A 19,126-nucleotide genomic window follows, 5' to 3' on the forward strand; every position below is an offset into this window, starting at 1 on the left:
GTCACCAAAGCTAACAAGATTAGAATGTCTTACTCATGAGAAGACTGATTTGCAAAGGCCAAGTGTACATGTAGGGCTCTGGCTTTAATCATCTCCTCTAATATTCAGGCAACAGGAGATAATTTTTTTTAAGGAGTCCTTGCTGCACAAAGCAACCAACCACCCAGCCAGGTAATTTCCTACATATGTACTCTCTGGTGGTTTTATGATTGACTTTATCTTCTCTTAATATTCAACTTATCTACCTCTCCATCTATACATATATTTATTTGGACAAGAGCAACTATTTTTAAAAAATATTCTCCAGCATTTGAAAAAGAGGGTTTTAATTTCTCTCCTGAAGAGTTTGACCTAGCGTGGATCCAATCTGCATGTTTCACCCTGGCCCAGAACTTGCTGGTTTAAAAATCTCAAGAGAAGACATGAGAAGTGTTCTTTTTACAGTGATATATTTCAAGATGTTTTTATACTTAGTGAAATTACAGCAGGCACCCTGAGTACCACACAGCCTTAACCCTACAAATTGAAATTGGATTTTTAGACAGTCTTTCAAGATGCCTTTTGGTAAAGCTGTGGTTGCTTGTCTTGATTTATGGTAGCAGTCACCTCCAATCTCAAAGATACGTTCCAATGTTTCCAAGGTGCCTTAACTCACGACTGAAAGGATTCTGGATTGGCCCTGCCAATACGTTTTTAGAGGATGGATGGTGTGTTACAAACCCAATACCTAAAAACGCCCGCACTTCTCACTTCTCCCTCCAAACGTGGCGATAATTACATTTAAATTTCAGAAGATGGCGTTGAAGATTTGCAATTAATGCCCTGAAGGGTGCGTGTGCCGTCCTTGCGCGGTGACAGGTTCCGTGAGCTGGTCGGTTGCAGAGGATGTGGATGTGCAGCTGGGGACGTTAGCGCAGAACAACAGCACCAGAGTGCCGTGACACCAAACACGTGCTTGGAGCCTGAAAGGCTGAGAGAGACTCTCCTGAGAGCCCGGGGCTCGCTCCTTCATCCTCCCGCTCCCACCGCGCTGGGGCAGGAGGCTCCGAAGGCAGGCGAGCGAGTGGGTTCCAGCCCTGCTGCCTCGAGATGGGCTTTCCCGAGGCAGCATCCCGGGACTCAGCGGGACGGAGGCGCTCCCGGCCGGAGCTGGCGGCTGTCCCTGCCCCTGCTGCTGCCGCCGCGTCGGGGTTCGCTGCCTGCGGGTCCCGAAGCCGCTGCTGCCCCCACCGTACCCCATTCACCCGCGTTTCACACCGCAGGGGCTGCAAAACACGGTGTAGTCTGGACGGGGGGAGCCCGAGCGCTGGGGGGAAAGCAGGCGGGTGTGTGTCTCACGCCGCCCCGCGATCCCGGCTCTGTGACCCGGGCAAAGCCGGGATGGGTGGCGAAGGGTGCCGCCAGGGGTACCAACCCCGGCACGGCGTGGGTGGGCGGGCGGGCGGATGCGCCCGCGTCTCCCCGAGCATCCCGGGGGCCCGGCCGGCGCCGTCTAGGACGTTTCTGGTGGGTGTATCGAGCTGGGTCTTTACAGTAAAAGCCGCCCGGCTCTCACTGGCAGGAGTTTCCCCGGGCTATTTATGTACGTGAGTCTGCCTGTACAGATTTAAAAAAACCAACCCAGCGGGGACGCGGAGAGAGCGCCGGACTGCACGCCCTCCCGCCCGCAGCGTGTGTTTACCAGCAAAGGGGATGTCTCACTGCCTCAGATATTTTCCAGCTCGCCAAGTCCCCGCTCCTCTCCGCCGGCTCCACCTCCGGCCCCGGGCCCGCCTCCCCCCCCGCCCGGCACGACGCCCTCCATCATATAAAGAAACTTCCCGGTGCCGCCGGCCCAGTCGCCCTGCGCCCCGACTCAGCGCCGCCCGGCAGCCCGCGGTCCCTGCCCGCTCCCAGCGCCGCCACAGAGGTAAGCGGGGGGTGGCCGAGCCCCGGCACTCCGAGCTCCGGGACCTTGAGTCCCCGCCGGGCACAGCGCTCCCGCCGCGGCTCCGGGCGGGCCGGGCAGGGAGGCGGGGTGGGCGGTGCGGGTGCCTTGGCTTCCCCCGCTCGGGGCTTCTCCTGTGGCTGTCCGCACCTGAACGAGCCCTTTGCCTTTTTTGTATTTTTTTTTCTTTTTGTTGCTTTTTATTTTTTTCCCCCTTATTCTGTTTTTTCCTTAATTTAAAGCAAAACAAATTATACCCTCCCGTTATGTGCTCCTGAGGGGGAGGCGCGCACCGGTGACTACAGCCCGGCCGGTTCCCGCGACCTTCCCGAGGGTCCCGGCAATGTGTGGGAGGGATCCGCTTCATGCTCAGTGAAAGGGGGGGAAATTAATTTTTTGGGATCTTCGCACGGGCTCCTGCGGGCTCTGCGCTGGCGAGCCGTGGTTCTGAACGCCGCCCCCCCAGATGCACCATACTCAAGGGAGATGCTGGGGGACCGGCTTTGTGTCCGGGGGGATGCTGCTCCTGCGGAGGGGTGTAAGGGATGCGGAGCAGAGCTGTCCATCTGCCCACAGTAGTGTGCACCTGTCTGGCAAGGGACTTGGGAAGGCTCCCCGCGTGTAGAGGAAAAGATTCCTGGGTGAGGAATCACTTTATTTTTGTTAGCTGTAATAGGGGGGTGGAGTGGGAACCCACCAAACGAAGATTTCGGGCATTCAGGCATTTTTCAGATTGATGAGACAAGCCCGATGCCAGGTCCCCATCACTGGTGTTTGCACGGTGTCCTGGCGTTTGCACCTTCCCAGGAGGTGCCCATCCCTGCGGAGCCGCGCCGCTCCCCCTGCGCGCCCGCACCTCTGCGTGCAGCTACAGAGCTCTGCCTGGTGGGCTGCAAGCTCCCACATCCCTGGGGACATGAGTGCCCTTATGCCAGGCTCCGTGGGTTGCTGTCTTTCCACTTTTGGGTATATGCAATGTATAGATTCGAATGTTGCTATGCGTGCGTGCTGGGAGCAGTTGGAGGGGTAGATATGTATAGGACATCATGTGTTCAAGTGTGTCTTGCTGAAGTGAGCTAGTGAAAACTGCTTTGATGTTATAGACAGATGCCATATAAATCATAACTGCGTGTGAAGCCTTCCAAATCGTGTGTGTGTGTCTGATATCACAGATTTGCACGATCATATGCAAGTACAGTTTTATGCAATGTTTTCCTGTTTTGGTTGAAAAGTAAACCTCTAGCTGAACTCTCAGCAGGACAAGGGGTTTGTGCCTTAAGTCACTTGCCATAAAAATTTCAACGACCAGTGTATGTTCATGCAAAACAGTGTCGGGACAGGGGGAAGTCTGTCAAAGTCTGGCATAGGCAGTGCCTGGGGAGGGCTGTGTGGGGCCGTGCTCAGTTTCCTGAGGCTCTGCACCGTGTTTCCCGGGGCCCCCAGGGCACCCCTGCGTGCCATGGCAGCTGTTTGATGTGGTTTTCGTGTGGCATCAGGGACTGGGCACCGCTGGTGCAGCCCTAGCCCAGCACTTGACCTGTGGGTTTTCCTCTTCCCACATCCTGCCCATTTCCCCCTCCTCCGCAGCCTCCCCGAGAGCCGCTGCTTGGACGTGTGTGGAGAGGTCAGCTCGGTGGGGCACCCCAAAATCCCTGCCCAGCCTCTGACACGAGTGGCATGAACTTGGAGCCGGGTGAGTGCGGGATGAACTCAGTGAGCTGTGGCAATGGGAAACTCCGCCAGTGGCTGATCGACCAGATAGACAGCGGCAAGTACCCCGGGCTGGTGTGGGAGAACGATGAGAAGAGCATCTTCCGCATCCCCTGGAAGCATGCTGGCAAGCAGGACTACAACCGGGAGGAGGATGCCGCCCTCTTCAAGGTAAGGCTCAGCCTGGGCTTGGGATTGTGCAACATTGGCAGGGCAGGAGGGATGCTCCTCACCATCCCATCCTTGCCACTTGCCTCTGAAAGTTCTGCAGGTTGGAGGCCCTGGCTGAGCCCTGGTGTCCCTGTGTTTGCAGGACAGGCCAACCTTCCACATTTCTCTGTGCGGAGCTAAATGCTTTTAGGAATGCAGTACATCTGTTTCCACATTCATTCCCCTTTCTTATGCCCGCTAAACTGTTTTTTACACCTTGCCATGCTGCTTTTTATTTTTTTTTTAGCCTAAACCTGTAGGGAGTAAATTCATGCACAATTCATGCACATATTAGCACACACTCATATGCTGTTTCAAGCATTGTACCTTGTAGTTGATTCTTTTTTTTTTCCTCTTTTTCTTTTTTCTTTTTTTTTTCATTTTCCTGCTCTTTTGATTATCTGAAATGTTTCCAGGCTTGGGCTCTTTTTAAAGGAAAGTTCAGAGAGGGCATTGATAAACCAGATCCCCCTACCTGGAAGACAAGATTAAGGTGTGCTTTGAACAAGAGCAATGACTTTGAAGAACTCGTGGAGAGAAGCCAGCTGGACATCTCAGATCCCTATAAAGTGTACAGAATAGTGCCAGAAGGAGCTAAAAAAGGTAAAGCATCTCAAATTCCCCGTGTAACAAAATGTGAATATGTCTCATTGCAAGCATATGAGGACTGAAGTGTGCTTTTCTGGAATGGCCCTGCAGCCTTCTTAAGTCTTTTAAGGAACCAAAACGAGGGGTCAAGTGCAGTTTGTTCTGATGACTTGAGAGGCTGCATCTGTGGGAGAACTGCTGGTGTTTGAGTCGGAGCATTGAAAAGGAGCTCTTGCAGGAAGATGCAGACAGGCACTGGAGGAATTGCTCTCTTAGCTGGAGCCTCCCTGCCTGTTCTGTGTAATGAGAGCCAAGCAGACATCTCAAGGGATGGGCAAAAAAAAAAAAAAATTGCATGCTGGATCTAGGTTCTGAATACATGGAAGAATGTTTTGAGGCAGACAGTAGGTAACTGTAGGGGGAGAAGAGCTGGGAATGAGGGATGCCCAGCCTGCAGCCTCCAAGGGCAGGCGCAGGGCAGTGTCTGCTCTCCAAGAAGTCCCTGGTGCCAGGCAGGGCTTGTGGGAGGCAAAGGCTTGGCATCACTGTGCACTGGGCTGGGCAGCATTGAGCTGTGGGGCACTGCAAAGCCAGCAGGACAGAACTGCCTCCGGAGCTGACTGCAAGGGGGGCCTGGAAATCCAGTCCCAAGTGGGTGCTGGAAGGCATTTTGGTCCCATGTCTGTTCAATGGCAGGTCATATGGATTTGTCTTTATTACACCAATTTCAGATTTCCCTAAGGTGTGGTTGACATGATTTATTTTTATCCCTCTGGTGAACCATAGGTGCAAAACAGATCAACATGGAGGAGCAGCCATTGATGATGAACCATCCCTTTCCAATAACATCTCCTTACACTGCACTACCATCCCAGGTATGGCATTCAGTGTTGAGTGTTTCACTTGGTGCCTCTACATGGAGCAGCACAATTTCTGCGCTCTGTGCTATGTCTGTGGTTGCTGGTGGGGCTCTCAGGTTCCCTCTGTGAAGAAACTTCATTATGAAAACTGAGAAATTGAGAAGCAACTTTTCTAATGTCAGATGAGGCCACAGGGCAATTGATTTCCCTTGGTGTTGTTTATCCCAGAGTAATAGCTCTTTTCTGTGGGACAACAGTTCCTAGTGCACTGCCATTCTGTTGATGCCAGAATGCAAGCACCCAATGAAGCTTTGCTCTTTCAAGCAGACATTTTCCAGCAGTGCTTTGACTGCCTTTTGTTATTCCACTCTGCTTATTATTTACACCAGTGGTGAGAAACTCATTTGAAAGCCTCATTGGTGGTGGTGGCAAAATGCCATCCCTGTAGCCTGGGCACAACTCAGACCTCCATGGGCTTTGGCAGGGAAAATCAAGGAGCTGAGATGAGAAAACTGATGCAATGCGTAGCAGCAGTTTTGACAGCTGCCTGCTAAAAGAATACCTCGTTAAATTGAATAGGTACCGAACTACATGGTGCCCCACGAACGGAACTGGAGGGAGTTTGCCCCGGAGCAGCCGCATCCCGACATTCCCTACCAGTGCGCCAGCGTCCCCTTCGCCGCCCGCGGTCACCACTGGCAAGGGCCCGGCTGTGAAAATGGTAAGGCACTCCTGTTTAGGGCTGCTTGCTGAGGTTGGCCACCTGAAGGAACCTCAGATTTCAGGTTTATTATTTGTGGCTTTGATTGGAATTAACAGATGTGGATGGAGGGGAGTGCTGGGCTGCCTTCCAAGAGAGCCACCTTTGTGCTGGCTCTTGCATTCACTGCCACTGCATGTGTGGTGTGTGGGCTGTGTAGTCCTCTGAATTGATAGAAATCAGCCCTCAAAAGTCCTCAGCTGTCTCAAAAGCCCTGAGCAATAAAGAAGGCAACCAACCCTCCCAAAACCCCAAATGGGAACATATGTTCTTTAGCTTTTCTCTCTGATTTTGGACTTTTTGAGGCACACACCAGCGAGGTTTTCCCTCCAGCCTTGTGGGTTAGACTGGCATGGTTCTCCCTAGAGGAAAGCTGGAATTATTACTTCATTTTAGTGCTGTGGCAGTGGGACAACTTGTCATGGATTGAGACTCTCTTGGGGCTGGTACAGCAGAAATAGAATAAAGGGATGTTTCGTTCCCCAAAGATCTCACAGAGCCTAACATAATCATGGCTTTCCAAGCTCTGCATCCACAGCAAAAAGCCCAAACTGTGAAAATCAGCAGTGCTGAAGCCTGCAGGGAATAAAACATAAGAAAAAGGGAACCATGTGCTGTAGACCCTTGCAGGATAACTTAACTGAGGATGCAGGCATTTGCTGTATGAGGAGAAGCAGCTGGTTCAGAGGGGCAGGAAAGGATGAAAAGTGAGAAAGGACTTAATGGAGTAGATCCTATGTTTTCAGAGGACAGCTCAAGCCCAGTTTGATGCAGAAAAATCTTTGGGTCTGCTAAAAAGTAAATGCTCAGTGCACTGCAATTTTTGCTGGCAGTATGTTGGAATTATTAGGCAAAATGCTTTGCTTTTAGTTGAGTTATTTGCTAATAAAAAAATCAAGATAGTGAGCAGAATGAGCTCTGCCTTGAATTACATGCTCTGCAGCAGTTAAACACATTTGGACACTTTGCTGAATTTGTAGGCAGTTGTTAGTGGTTGATATTGGAGATCTCACTGGGCTCTAAAATGTGTCAAGAGATTTTAAGTGTTTTTTTATCCACATCGCTCCAACTCCTGATTGTGGGGAATTTGGCCATTGGGAAAGGTAATGCATGCTTGTATGCAAGTCACTTGCATCATCCTCCAAAGACTTTTATTGGCATTAAGAAACAGAAGAAAAGCATCAATTGCCCATGGTATAATCTACTTGCTGAAAGGCACCTGTTGGAACAGTTTAATAGTAGTCCTGATAATAAAGCCCTAATAATCTCCTGCTGCACATTTTTCTTTAGCTACATTTAAACAGTGTTAATCCAAGCTTTATTATTATATCTGTCATTGGTAAATTTTTTTTAAAAAATAAATTGTTTTATGCAGATGACTTGTAAGAGCACTGTAGCCTAGTTAAAAATGTAAATTATTTCTCTAATGGAATAACACATTAGGTAAAGAAAAGGACTAGTGGGAATATCAAAGTGCTAAGGGGAAGTTTCATGCAAGTAAAAATACAAGTAAAATACAGTCCAGGTAACATCTGGAGTGATTGGTAGATTTGACAGTCAACTGAAGGGACTGGGAAATAAGACCTTCTTAAGAAGAAGGGAAAAGAGAGAGTGAGTTCCTGTTGGGGCCCAGGAAAACTCACTTTTGCATTGCTGTGATCTCTGCCCTGGCTTTTCTTTTAGGCTGCTGTCACTGACTTTTGTTTGTGAAAACAGGTTGTCAGGTGACAGGAACCTTTTATGCCTGTGCTCCTCCTGAATCCCAGACTCCTGGCATCCCGATTGAGCCAAGCATAAGGTCTGGTGAAGCTCTTGCTCTGTCAGGTAAGGCCCTTCACCCCCAGGCTTCCCGGGGAGCTTGACAAGACTCCCACTTCTGACTTGCCCAGGCACCATATCTCCTTTCAGATGAAAGGAAAAAAGAAGAATAAAAAAAAAAAAAAAAAAAAGAAACCTCTTTAATGAATGAATTTGGTGTATGGTCATAAGCTGCTGCTTTTCAGGATACTTAAGCACTTTTCAGGATACTTGCAGCCCCAGCTCCAAGGGGTTTAAAGCCAATGGAAGTGCTTTGCTGGCTCATTAGTGCTGGGTTGCTTTTGTGAGACACCCAATACAGCCTTCCCAAGGGAGTTTGGATATTTAGGAGTGTCAGTAACTTACAGTTCAGTTTTTCATTTGGGAGGACCCCTCCCAAAAATTGGTGTTACCTGGGTGCCTTGTAGTGCTTCTGTTGGTGCCTTCTGGCTTTGCTCTGCTTTGTTATTCCTGGTGGAAAAAAAAAAAGACATAGAGGGAAGAAAAGTGAAGTTATTTCAGCCAGGTTTGTAGATGTCTGGATGCTGGGGAACTTTCTAAGTAGCTGGGAAAAGGTGTGGGAATGTGATTTTCACAGAAATAATGGCTAAACCTGTGATGTGATGCTTGGTGGGTTTCTTGAGTGGGATTGTTCTCCTGAATTGGGGTCAGTATGCGTGTAGATATGTGTGTCTTTGTGTGTGTATGTGAACATATATCGTACACACGTGTATATTTTATATATATATGTATATATACATATATATACATATATATATTCAGTGCTGTGTGAATTTGTAGGGGTTAGCCAAGTTGACCAAATGGCCATTTGAAAGCAAGGCAGGGAATCTGGGATACAGCCCTGTTGGAGCTGGAGCCAGCAGTTGCTTCTCTCCAGGCAGCTGAGTGCAAGTTTGCAGGTCCCCTGTGCAGAAGCCTTTGCTATGCAAAGTCTGGGGGGGAAATGCAGCTACTTCCTTATTAAATCTGAGGAAGTGTACTGAGCCGGTGGGTTTAATTGTGATGTGAACTTGGAAAATGTGACCAACATCAACTTCTTGTGTGCAGGTTTTTCCTTTTAAATGGAAATGTGAAGTTTGTGGGATTTTCATTCCTACCAAATTCCCACACATCAGTAGCCCTTTTAATAAGCTGAGAGAGCATTAATGCGACTGTGCTCAAAAAATTTTAGTACTTACATTCTTTATATTTTTTTTTACTAATATGAGCATCTGGGTGGTGATGACCATTGGGCTCAGAAATCTTGTGCAAATTTCTCTCTTGGCCTTTGCACAGATCTGGAACAGAAAACATCTAAACTAACGTATCACAGTGATTGGTTTTTTTTTTTTTTGTTTGTTTGTTTCTCCTTGTAGACTGTCGACTCCACATCTGCTTGTATTACCGTGAAATACTGGTGAAGGAGGTGACAACTTCCAGTCCTGAAGGCTGTAGGATATCCCACGGCCAAAGCTACGAGGTCAGCAGCCTGGACCAAGTTATCTTCCCTTATCCAGAGGATAACAGCCAGAGGAAGAACATAGAAAAACTACTGAACCACCTGGAAAGAGGAGTAATTCTGTGGATGGCACCTGATGGCCTCTATGCTAAGAGACTTTGCCAAAGCAGGATCTACTGGGATGGGCCTCTGGCGCTGTGCAGTGACCGACCCAACAAGCTGGAGCGGGACCAAACATGCAAGCTCTTTGATACTCAGCAGTTTTTAGCAGGTAATTCCCACTCTGGCTTTATACCTTTTTGGAAATATGACCTGGTCACTGTCCATGCCAGCTTAACGGGAGTGCTCTTTTCATGCTACCTTGTGAATTACAGTGAAAATTGTCCCTCAGTTCTTCTGGGTGTGAGTAATCCTATACATTTCTGTGCTTTCTGCACATTCAGTGCCCCTGCACAGACCAGCAGGAATGAACTGAGGATCAGCTGGTGACACCAAACACCCACCCCCACCATTTCTATACAAACCTAACAAAATAGTTTTTCTGTAAATTAACATAGAAAAGTGGACCTTGATCTTGAATCTGCTAGTCTAAATCCTGTATAGGTCTGTGGTGTGCTCTCCTGCTGCTCTCAGCTTGACCCTCAGAGCAACCCTGAGGTCTTGCCCAGAGTATACAAATTTCAGTAGAAATCCTCCTTTTCTGTCTGTGCCAGGCTCTAAAAGATATCTGGGAAGTGAAAAGGATTTCACAAACTCTGGAATTTCAGGATTGCCTAATATTCTGAGCAAGGAGGTACACACCTCACTAGAGCTCTCTGAGAAGGTCTCATTTTGCACAAGGCAGTGCAGAAGAGATAAGAGGAGTGCTTCAGAACAATGTCTTCTCCTTCCAGCCCCTGAAGGGAAGGGGCAACTCCTTGACCCCACTTCCCAGCACACCTGAGCAGTTAGGGAGAGGAGAGATGTTCACCCAAAATAACTGGTGGGAGATGGTCATTGTCCCAAAGGACAGCTTGGGCAGCAGGAATAGACATTGGGCTTTTTTTTATATTTCTGGTGTCGCTTAGAGGTGAGCTAAGTGCCTATGATTTGGCATGTGTTTTTACTAGAAAACAAAAAAACAAAGAAGTTTTCTTACTAGAAAACAAAAAACTTGCTTAGAGCTAAGTGCCTATGATTTGGTGTGTTTTCTTACTACCAGGGCATCAGCACTGGCATGACACTCTCAGGGGGATAATGCCTTGTAAAATTTAAAAAAACCCAGCAAACTAAACCCAAACCAGCAGCTTTAGCATACTTTATATTCCAAGGTTGATGTGCCATGCTAGAGAAGCAGTCAAGAAAAAATTCATTTAAAGAGAGAAATCATATATAGATGTGAGAATCGACAGTTAGAAAGGGGAATTTGAGGTCAGAGTATTGGCTTGGGCTTCAATCACATGCTAATTTAAAGATGTATAATTCTGCGCCTGGTGATGGCTTTGGAAATCCCTTTCCCTTTTCTTAGGTGGTTTTTTAGATGTGCCCTGGGTTCTTCCAAATGGTTGACAGGACATCTCTTTTTAGACACCTGACCCCAAACATAAGTTCAAGCAGCAGTTATTTTTCACCCCTCCTAAATTACTTATGCACCAGTGCCTGTGCAAACCCAAGCGTGTGGTTGCAGTCACAGTCTGTGGCGTGTGCAAAGTGAGTTTTTGCATGTGATGATGCTCGGTGAAGTTTGTGAGTGACTTGTCCTGGGCCTGTCACATCTGCATGCTGACTGAATGAGCTGAGCTCCCAGCCTGCAAGCAAGATCAGGGATTCCCCTGTGCTGGGAAACTGGGGCTCCCCTGGGAAGAGAGGCAGGAGATCTCTGCCAGGAGAGGGAATCTTGGACAGCAGAGAAAGGCACAGATGAAGAACTGCTATGAACCAACTACAGCTCTTGGGGAAGCACTGAGGAGCTGGACCCTACAATGCACACTGCACTGGAGCTGTGCTGAGAAGGCTCTGCTGCTGGTAAAGTTAAAGGGGGCAATAAATCAGAAACCAGGGGAATGGTCGCCATGGAGAGAGATAAATGCATTGTAATTGTAAATTGGGCTGGGTGCAGAGTAGGACAGAGGAAGAGAACTTGGAGTGTGAGGGTGGCAGCCAGAGAATGGCTGGCAGGACAGAGGGAGTGGCAGCTGGAGCACGAATATCAGGAGATGGGAATGGTTTGGGGAGGCACATGGGGGTCCTTCAGTGTTGGAGGATGCGCTTGGGCCTGGAAAGGAAGACAGCGAGGGGAAGGTTTTGGAGAAGCACAGGACTGACCTCAGGCCATGGTTATCCTGGTGCTGGGAAAGAAAGGGCTTTCTTCTCTGGGTCCATGCTGGGGCACTCCCACAGGTATTCAGGTTTTGGAGAATTGCTGAGGCCAAGTAAAACAAGGGAAAGAGGAAGGTGAACAAATTTACACATTAGGAGTGTGGTTGGATTGGCCTTGGGTGGATTGTCCTTCCCTGCCCTGTAGCAGCACAGAGGGAAGCAGAGGCCCATGCAAAATACCTCTTCTTTCTTGCCTTATCCCCAGAAAGCTCATGGCACTCTTCAGAGGTTTTGAGGGAGACTTTGGAGAAAGCTACACTTTCCTCCATGTTTTAAGTGAGCTGCCCATTGTTTTACTTGTATAACGGACTCTCAGCAAGATTGGCTGTCCAGGCCAGGGTTGGGATGCTACTGTGGTAGCCACTGAATCCACACCTTGGTCTGAAAAGCTTGCAGTTAGAGTAGGAATGGCAGGGGTGTGTTTTAGGAAAAGATGCATTTGTTGTGTCAAGTTCAAAGGCTCTCCTTTCCCTCTCTAGGAGGAAAGGTGCTTTATTATAATACATGTGCTTTAATCTTAATTGCAACTTCTTCCAGAAAGCATGAAGAGGGTTATAGATTAAAATGTAATCTTTACCTGTCTGCTGTGTAGAAATACAGCACTTAACCCAGACTTTAGCAAGGATATGGTGTGTTAGATGGAATTGTCTCTTTTCTGGATGGAAATGCAGTGTGTAAAACACAACATTTGGTCCACAACACCAGAGATTTTGGTCTGAGTGGAAGTACCTCATAAAAGCCTCCCCTGCTACCTTTTATAGGGGACACTGACTGTAAAAATAATAATAAAATTTGGCCATTTCACTTTGTACAAGGTTATGGGTCAGTGAGGAGAGTACAGGAGCACAGAAGAGACAAGAAGCTCTTTTGCTGGCTGGGTGCATGGCTGAAGTCCAGCCCTTCCCCTTCCCTTCCCTCAGTGTCCTGCACTGGGCACAGTGGTGGCAGTGGCTGAATTTCATGCCTGGCAGTGCTTTGAGTCGCTGGCACTTCCAAGCCATTGGTTTCAGTGCTGCTCTCAGGTGTCTGCTTGAATGCTTCCCAGCTACCACTGGTGTCTGCTCCAGGGGTTCTGCTGTCTGCTGGGGTCCCAGAGAAGCACTGATTGGAAGACATCTTTGGTTATGCATATGACATTAATTGGGAGACAAAGCAAATAGAAAAATTGCAGTGTTGTAACTCACTTCCCCAGTTCAAACTCAGTGTCTTCTGCTTACCTCTTGTCTTTTTCCTGACCTCTCTCCTCATCTCCTAGAGTTACTTTTTCTTCTCCCAGTGTGCTCCAGGGTTGTCCACAAAGTCTATCTTACTGGCCTACACTGGTTTTGACTGGAGCAGGGTTAATTTTCTTCATAGCTATCCATGTGGTGCTACAGTTTGGATTTGTGACCAAAACAGTGCTGATAACACAGGGACAATTTAGCTGATGTTGAACAGTGCAAGCACAGTGTCAAGGCTTTCTCCATGCCTGCAGCCTGGGCTGGGCAGGAGTCTGGGAAGGGGCACAGCCAGGGCAGCCACCCCAAACTGAGGGATATTCCATACTGTATGACCTTGTGTTCTGCAGTAAAACAGGGCATGGGGGAATTTGCCAGAGGTTGCTGTTGCTTGGGGACTGGCTGTGCACAGGTCAGCTGGTCATGAATGATTGTTTTCTCCATCACTTGATTTTCTTTGTTTTGTCTTATTTTTTTCTTTATTTTTTTTTCTTTTTATTCTTTGTTTCTCCCCCATGCTAGTGGTGGGAGTGAGTGAGTAGCTATGTGTCTGTCTCCCATGGTTATTCCACAGCACAGTACTTTCTCTCTTCCCAGAGCTGCAAGCCTTTGCTCACCATGGACGTCCACTGCCGAGATACCAGGTTGCTCTGTGCTTTGGGGAGGAATTTCCAGATCCACAGAGGCAGAGGAAACTAATTACAGCCCATGTAAGTAGGATTTCTGCCTTACCTAAAACAAGCACACTCCTTGGAGGATACAAATCTGCCAGTCAAACCTTTATACCTCATGTAGGTTATGAGGAAGGTGATCAATTCTTGAAAATGCAGCACTTTCCAGAACAGAGTTTAATCCCCAGATCTGCCAAGGACTGTCTGGTAGCCCTCAGTAGGGCAGAGCACCTGATTTTCCCTCTCTGTAGAGCACGGGTGTCATTTGTGATCTGTTGCAAATCCCATCCTAAAAACCCTAAAACTGAAATGTACCTGGAACTGCTGAGATGTGTTAGTTTTCCTCAGCCCAGCTGTGCAGCTCCTTGGACTGCCTGGCCAGTGCAGGATGTGGTGCTTTTACACCCACTGCACCTGAAGGTGCTCCAGAATCCCAGCCTGCATCTCAAGGCCCTAAGCCCTAAATGGGGCACAGGGGCTGCCTGTGCAGCTTCGGGGTTCAGTAGCTGCCAGGCTCATGGGCTGCCTGGCCACAGTTCACACACACTCAAAGCTGGAGTTTCGGGATGCTCTCTGAGAGAGGCTGATGACAGAGACTGAGACCAGGTACTTTCTGAATTGGCTGTAGTGGCCCATAAAACCACAAGAGAGCTAATGCATACACCAGTGGCAGGGCTTATCTTACTGAATCCTTGAGAAGAAAACTGGTGTCTCATTCAAATTTTTTGAAAGCCCCTTCAGTAGCAGCCCAGGTCCCAAGTCAGACTCCTACAGTAAGCTGTGGCCTCTCCTTAGCTGTGTAGCTTTTGTGCTGCCACACTGCTGCCTAGCAGGTCTCTAGCAGGGGGGGAAATTGAGAAGCTCACAAATCCATCCTGAGATGTGCAATGACTAGTTAGAGGCAGCTGTCCATCCCTGCCTCTCCTTCAGCTCTTTTCCATTCCTATTTTGGCTTTCCAGCTTTCCATCCCTCCTTCCCAGCATCCTCTCTCCAGCACCCATATCCGTCTCCTGTACTGGCATCTTCTCTGTGACAGTACCTCCTTCTCTTTCCACAGCTTTGCTTCCCCTTTACCTGCTCAATCTGCTCATCCCCTTGACATGTCCTGACTTGTGGGCTGGTGAGACTCTACCATCCCACCAAACAGTTACTGCCTGGCTCACTTGTCCCACTGCCTCCCCATCTCCACCATGGCGTTTATTTCCTCCAAAACAGTGCCTGTGTCTTTTAATATGGAGGGACTGGCTGAACACCAGGAGAAGGTTGTGGAGAAGTGTCATCCAGCCTGTCCTCCTCTGAGAGTAAGGAGAGCTTCATGAGTTTGTTCTCAGTGTACAGCTCAAAGATTTACAGTCAGAGCCCAAAGCCCTGAGAGGGAATGGTGGTTGCTGAAGAGACAGAAGTGAAGGCAGTGTTAACTCATACAAATCCCACTTGGTGGTTGAACAAATTCCTCATCAGAGGTTGAATGAACAGAAACAAGAGTAACCCTGACATTAGGTTGAAATCTAGCTTCAGACACAGTCATTTGGCGACATATCTCAGCCTGCCTGAGGGCTCCAACATTTCAAGTTAATATCTCAAGGTACTTTGCAATGCAGACAAGACTTTTGGGGTGTTCAATATGTATTTAAACACCTTAAGTGGCTGTGGGCATCTGTGTCTTGTAGGCATTGCTTACATCCTGAGCTAAGTGACTGCAATTTCTGATGCATCATTTGTGTCACTGGTACAGTCCTTTCCAAATGAAGCAGTGAAGGTAAGGAGTGTGTGCAGGTAGTGAGGCACTTGGCAGCAGAGCTAGGCTAGACTAGGCAAGACCTAGCTTAAAACAGAGATTAGTGATGTGGCTGAAATTGTGTTCCCATTTTGGCAAGCAGAACTGTTTTGTCCCATCTTTTTTTTTTACTTAGAACCACGTTAAATAACTAAGATGAGTGTGAAGTTTTGTCACATGTCTGATTAACATTTTGTCTGTTCTTAAGGTTGAACCCATGTTTGCCAGGCAGCTGTATTACTTTGCTCAACAAAACAGTGGACATCTGCTGAGAGGCTATGATTTACCAGAACTTGTGACTAGTCCAGAGGATTATCACAGATCTATTCGCCATTCCTCTATTCAAGAATAAGATCCTCAGAAAGACTGGTTTTAAAGGCACTGTAAAGTTTGTGCAGAGTGGAAGAGCAGATATGGGTGATGACTTGGAGATCCACAATCCCAGCTGGATGTATTCAGGGGTTCAGTGATAGGAAAGTGAACAACTAGGACACCTGTATTGTACAATAAAAGTGATGGGACTTCAACATTTGGATGCTACTTCTCACATAGGGCTCCACTGTTGCTGAGAATAACTCAAAACTGACAAAATGATTGCTGTGTTTACGTTTGCTTGATGTTCCCCTTAGCTTTTAAGGACTGATTCTTACCGAAGACTTAAATCCAGAGTTTACACTGTTACCTTAGCAGGGCTATTTATTTTGGATTACTGATCTCAGGGAAAGTACATGAATTTGTGGTGTTCCCAATTTGAAACTGTAGCTACTGTAGGTGGGTAACAAACGTAAATGGTTTGTTGAGAAGAGCTAATACATGTAAGTGGTTATAAATTTAGATTCATAAGTGTGATGCCTATATTCTTGTATAGAATATTTCAGTGTATTTTTTTGAAAACAATGCAATTCTTCAGAGTCATATTTTTTTAGTGCCTGACTGACATTTGTCCTGACAATGAATTTTGTTGCTGCCATTGTTTATATTGGGTTACCCTCCATGATAGCAGTTTCTAAAGTGATGCATTTATGATACTGTGTTAAGGAAAGTGACCATTCAACTCATATTGCCTGTGAATTTAGTGGATTAACCACTAAAATTCTAGAGTCCCAAAGAGAAGATTTATAAATCAATTGCATTTTTCTTATAAGTGTAATATAATATATGCATTATACATATATATGTATATATGTATGCATTAGAATGACGTTGGCAAACCTTGCAAATAGCACAGAAATGGTCCAGCTACCCCTTTTTTGATGTCACATGCATAAGCCAGGTTAAAATAGCCACCACCTCTGACTTATACAGAGCTGACTCTGCTATTTGTGTGCACTTGCAGCTTTCTTCCAGTGGTACAGAAATGAATGTGAAGGGAGAGCTCAAGGAGAGCAGTGTTTGGCCTCCTGTACTAAGACAGTCAAGGAAATGCTTGTTTGAATGTTTGTAGAATTTGATGCAGTTTGCAGCTTTCAGTGACAGAGTGCCGTTGAAAAGACAAAGAGAAGAAGTCTGCTGGGTGTGTGTGTGAATGAAATTTTCTTGCTGACAGGCAAACCATGTGATCTTAGCAGCTTTAACTCCAGAGCATGATCCCCCCATGCTTAGCAGACATACTTCACTTGACTTCCTAAATGAGGAAGAAAAAACGGTACTTGGTCTGGCAGCAGACTTGTGTTCTAGGGACGTTGAATTTATACATCTTAAAGATGCATAGTTTTGGGATATATTATCCCCCTCCTTCTCCACTGTGCCAAGCAGAATAAACAGATCATTTCTACTTCGTTACTTGAAGGGTTTTTTTCCTGGCTATAAGATTTTCGTAGGGGAGACCTACTTCTTAGACGTTAAAAGAAATGCTCTAGGTGAGCTTCCAAGCTTTGCATATGCTTTTGTCCTGCGCATACATTCTACTGAAAGGGACTTCTGTGTTCAAACTTAACTGGTACAATACAAATATTTGATGTGGTTTTTGCTTTTTTCTAGTGGTCGTTGCTTCATATGCTCATTGCTTCAGCTCACGTCTTGGAATAAAGCTCTATTTCCCTTCCAACTCGGTGCGTATGTGTTGTTTTCAGTAGTGGGACAAATCTAATGCGTGTGGTTCTGCACTGTGAACCTGGTCAGCGCTGCTGGCTGTCTATGGGGAACTCTGTTCTAAGCCAAAAGTGCAGAGAAAGGTCAAAAGGTAAGGATTTTTGTTTACGGAAATGTCTGCGATTTTAGCCAGAGGTAGTATAAAAAGGGAAAACAGGGAGGTTACCCTTTGGCTGTTGGTTTCCAGCTCCATGGACAGTGCAGCAGAGCCCTGCAACAGGGCATTTGGAGCTGCCATGCTCTGCTCCTGCCCGTGCTCTGCTCCCAGGGCTTCTGGGGCTGGGGACCAGGCTGGTACTCTCCTGCCCAGCTGAGCATGTAGGGGTGATCCTCTGACTGCCACTTCATTCCTGGTTGTTAGAGTTTCCAGTGCCCTTCCAAGTGAGTAAGGGGTGAAAAGGAGGATGATAAAATGCACTGAAGTAGTGAAGCTGCAAATAGGAGAGAATTTACCAGGTAGCCCCTCTTTGCTGGAAATCAGGGTCGTGAGAGGGGTTTTTGGTTACAGGAGATTGCAGAGCAAGCAAGGTGTGAAATACAGTTATGAGATTTGTGATGTGTCTGAAGATGTGGGGGAGAGCATTTTCTCTTTTTGTGCAGACTCTTATTGACTATTGAGGTGCATTGTAATTTTTGGCTTTGTAATCAGCTTTTAATTATTTTCCTTGAAGTAGCATAATTTAAATTAATTTCAAATTACTTTTAATTTAATGCCAGTGGCTGTGGAGAGGGAGGGAGAAGAGCACCATCTAATTTCTGGCCAAACACAACTTGCTTACTTTGAATGGAGAGATACAGATGAAAGGCTTATTTTAACCAAGCAAAGAGGTTGAGATATTTCCCTTGGAGGGATGGTGCAGGGGGAAGAGTGGAAGGAAAAGCAAGCTGTTGATTTGTACCATAAATTTTTTTTGCATGTGAGGACTTAAAAGCTGCATTTACTTTTATGACCATTTCTTACTGTTCGAAATAACTACAAATACCTAAAGTGGGGAAGAAACAAAAAACGAGCAAGAAAAAAAACCTGGAAACATTTTCTCCTTTTAGTATAGTTTTTTACAGTGAACTACGTGAAAGCATTTAAGGTACTTCCTACCTCTGTCGAATTCTGTTTATAGTTTCTGAGGTCTGCTTCCTTCCTGTTATGATTTCGGTGGCGTTGTAAATGACATGTTTTACTCCTGTCAACACCTAACGCGTAGCTGTTTGGTTTCTTTTTTTCAAAAGTTTTTTGTGTCATTATTGTTTTTTCTGATTTTAACACAGCTGCAGTTGCAATTGTTTCTTGAAAGGGTTTTGTAGCAGAGAACCACCTAAATTCAAAATTTGCTTCGGCTGCGTGGTTTTGCCTACTGCTGTAAACTGTCTTAACCTTAGAGGGGTTGTAGGTTAACCAGAAACAAGGAGATATATTTTAAGCTGAAGTACAGTGTAATGGCGTTTGTGGAAAAAACACAGGATTCACGTGAAAACCCCTGTGGCCTTTAAGACCGGCATATTGGTGGTGTTTACATCAGCCTTTGTCAGCAGCGTGGAGGTGGGGAAACACCACCCTCAGCAAAAGGCTTTCAGGAAAAAGTAAAGCGTTTTCTCTTGCACGCTCTCAGATCACTGTCTGTGTATTCTTGTCGAGAGGCAGGGGGGAGGAAGGGGGAGGGAAGAGAGAAAGAGAAAGAGCACTTGCCAAAAAGGCCAAGCAG

General features: G+C 46.9%; 1 protein-coding gene across 1 annotated transcript; it reads left to right on the forward strand.

Annotated features, from left to right (window-relative positions):
- The first annotated feature begins 1,793 nt into the window (after nt 1-1,793).
- Nucleotides 1,794-17,382, forward strand: IRF4 (interferon regulatory factor 4). The gene is made up of 9 exons (XM_085052018.1): nt 1,794-1,909; nt 3,515-3,808; nt 4,264-4,450; nt 5,222-5,310; nt 5,875-6,016; nt 7,772-7,879; nt 9,229-9,582; nt 13,484-13,596; nt 15,544-17,382. Exons 2-9 carry the CDS (start codon nt 3,605-3,607, stop codon nt 15,685-15,687), a joined length of 1,341 nt encoding a protein of 446 aa, XP_084908144.1. The 5' UTR covers nt 1,794-1,909; nt 3,515-3,604; the 3' UTR covers nt 15,688-17,382.
- Nucleotides 17,383-19,126: the final 1,744 nt, after the last annotated feature.

The sequence above is a fragment of the Lichenostomus cassidix genome, chromosome 2 (assembly GCF_008360975.1).
Source record: "Lichenostomus cassidix isolate B80296 chromosome 2, HeHo_3.0, whole genome shotgun sequence".
Classification (NCBI taxonomy): domain Eukaryota; kingdom Metazoa; phylum Chordata; class Aves; order Passeriformes; family Meliphagidae; genus Lichenostomus; species Lichenostomus cassidix.

Bases quoted from the DNA above. Each gene is read 5' to 3' on its own strand.
- IRF4 (XM_085052018.1), top strand. From the start codon at position 3,605: ATGAACTTGGAGCCGGGTGAGTGCGGGATGAACTCAGTGAGCTGTGGC. The intron at 5,311-5,874 runs GTATGGCATTCA...TAAATTGAATAG, and splicing joins ACACTGCACTACCATCCCAG to GTACCGAACTACATGGTGCC. The intron at 9,583-13,483 runs GTAATTCCCACT...CTCTCTTCCCAG, and splicing joins TACTCAGCAGTTTTTAGCAG to AGCTGCAAGCCTTTGCTCAC.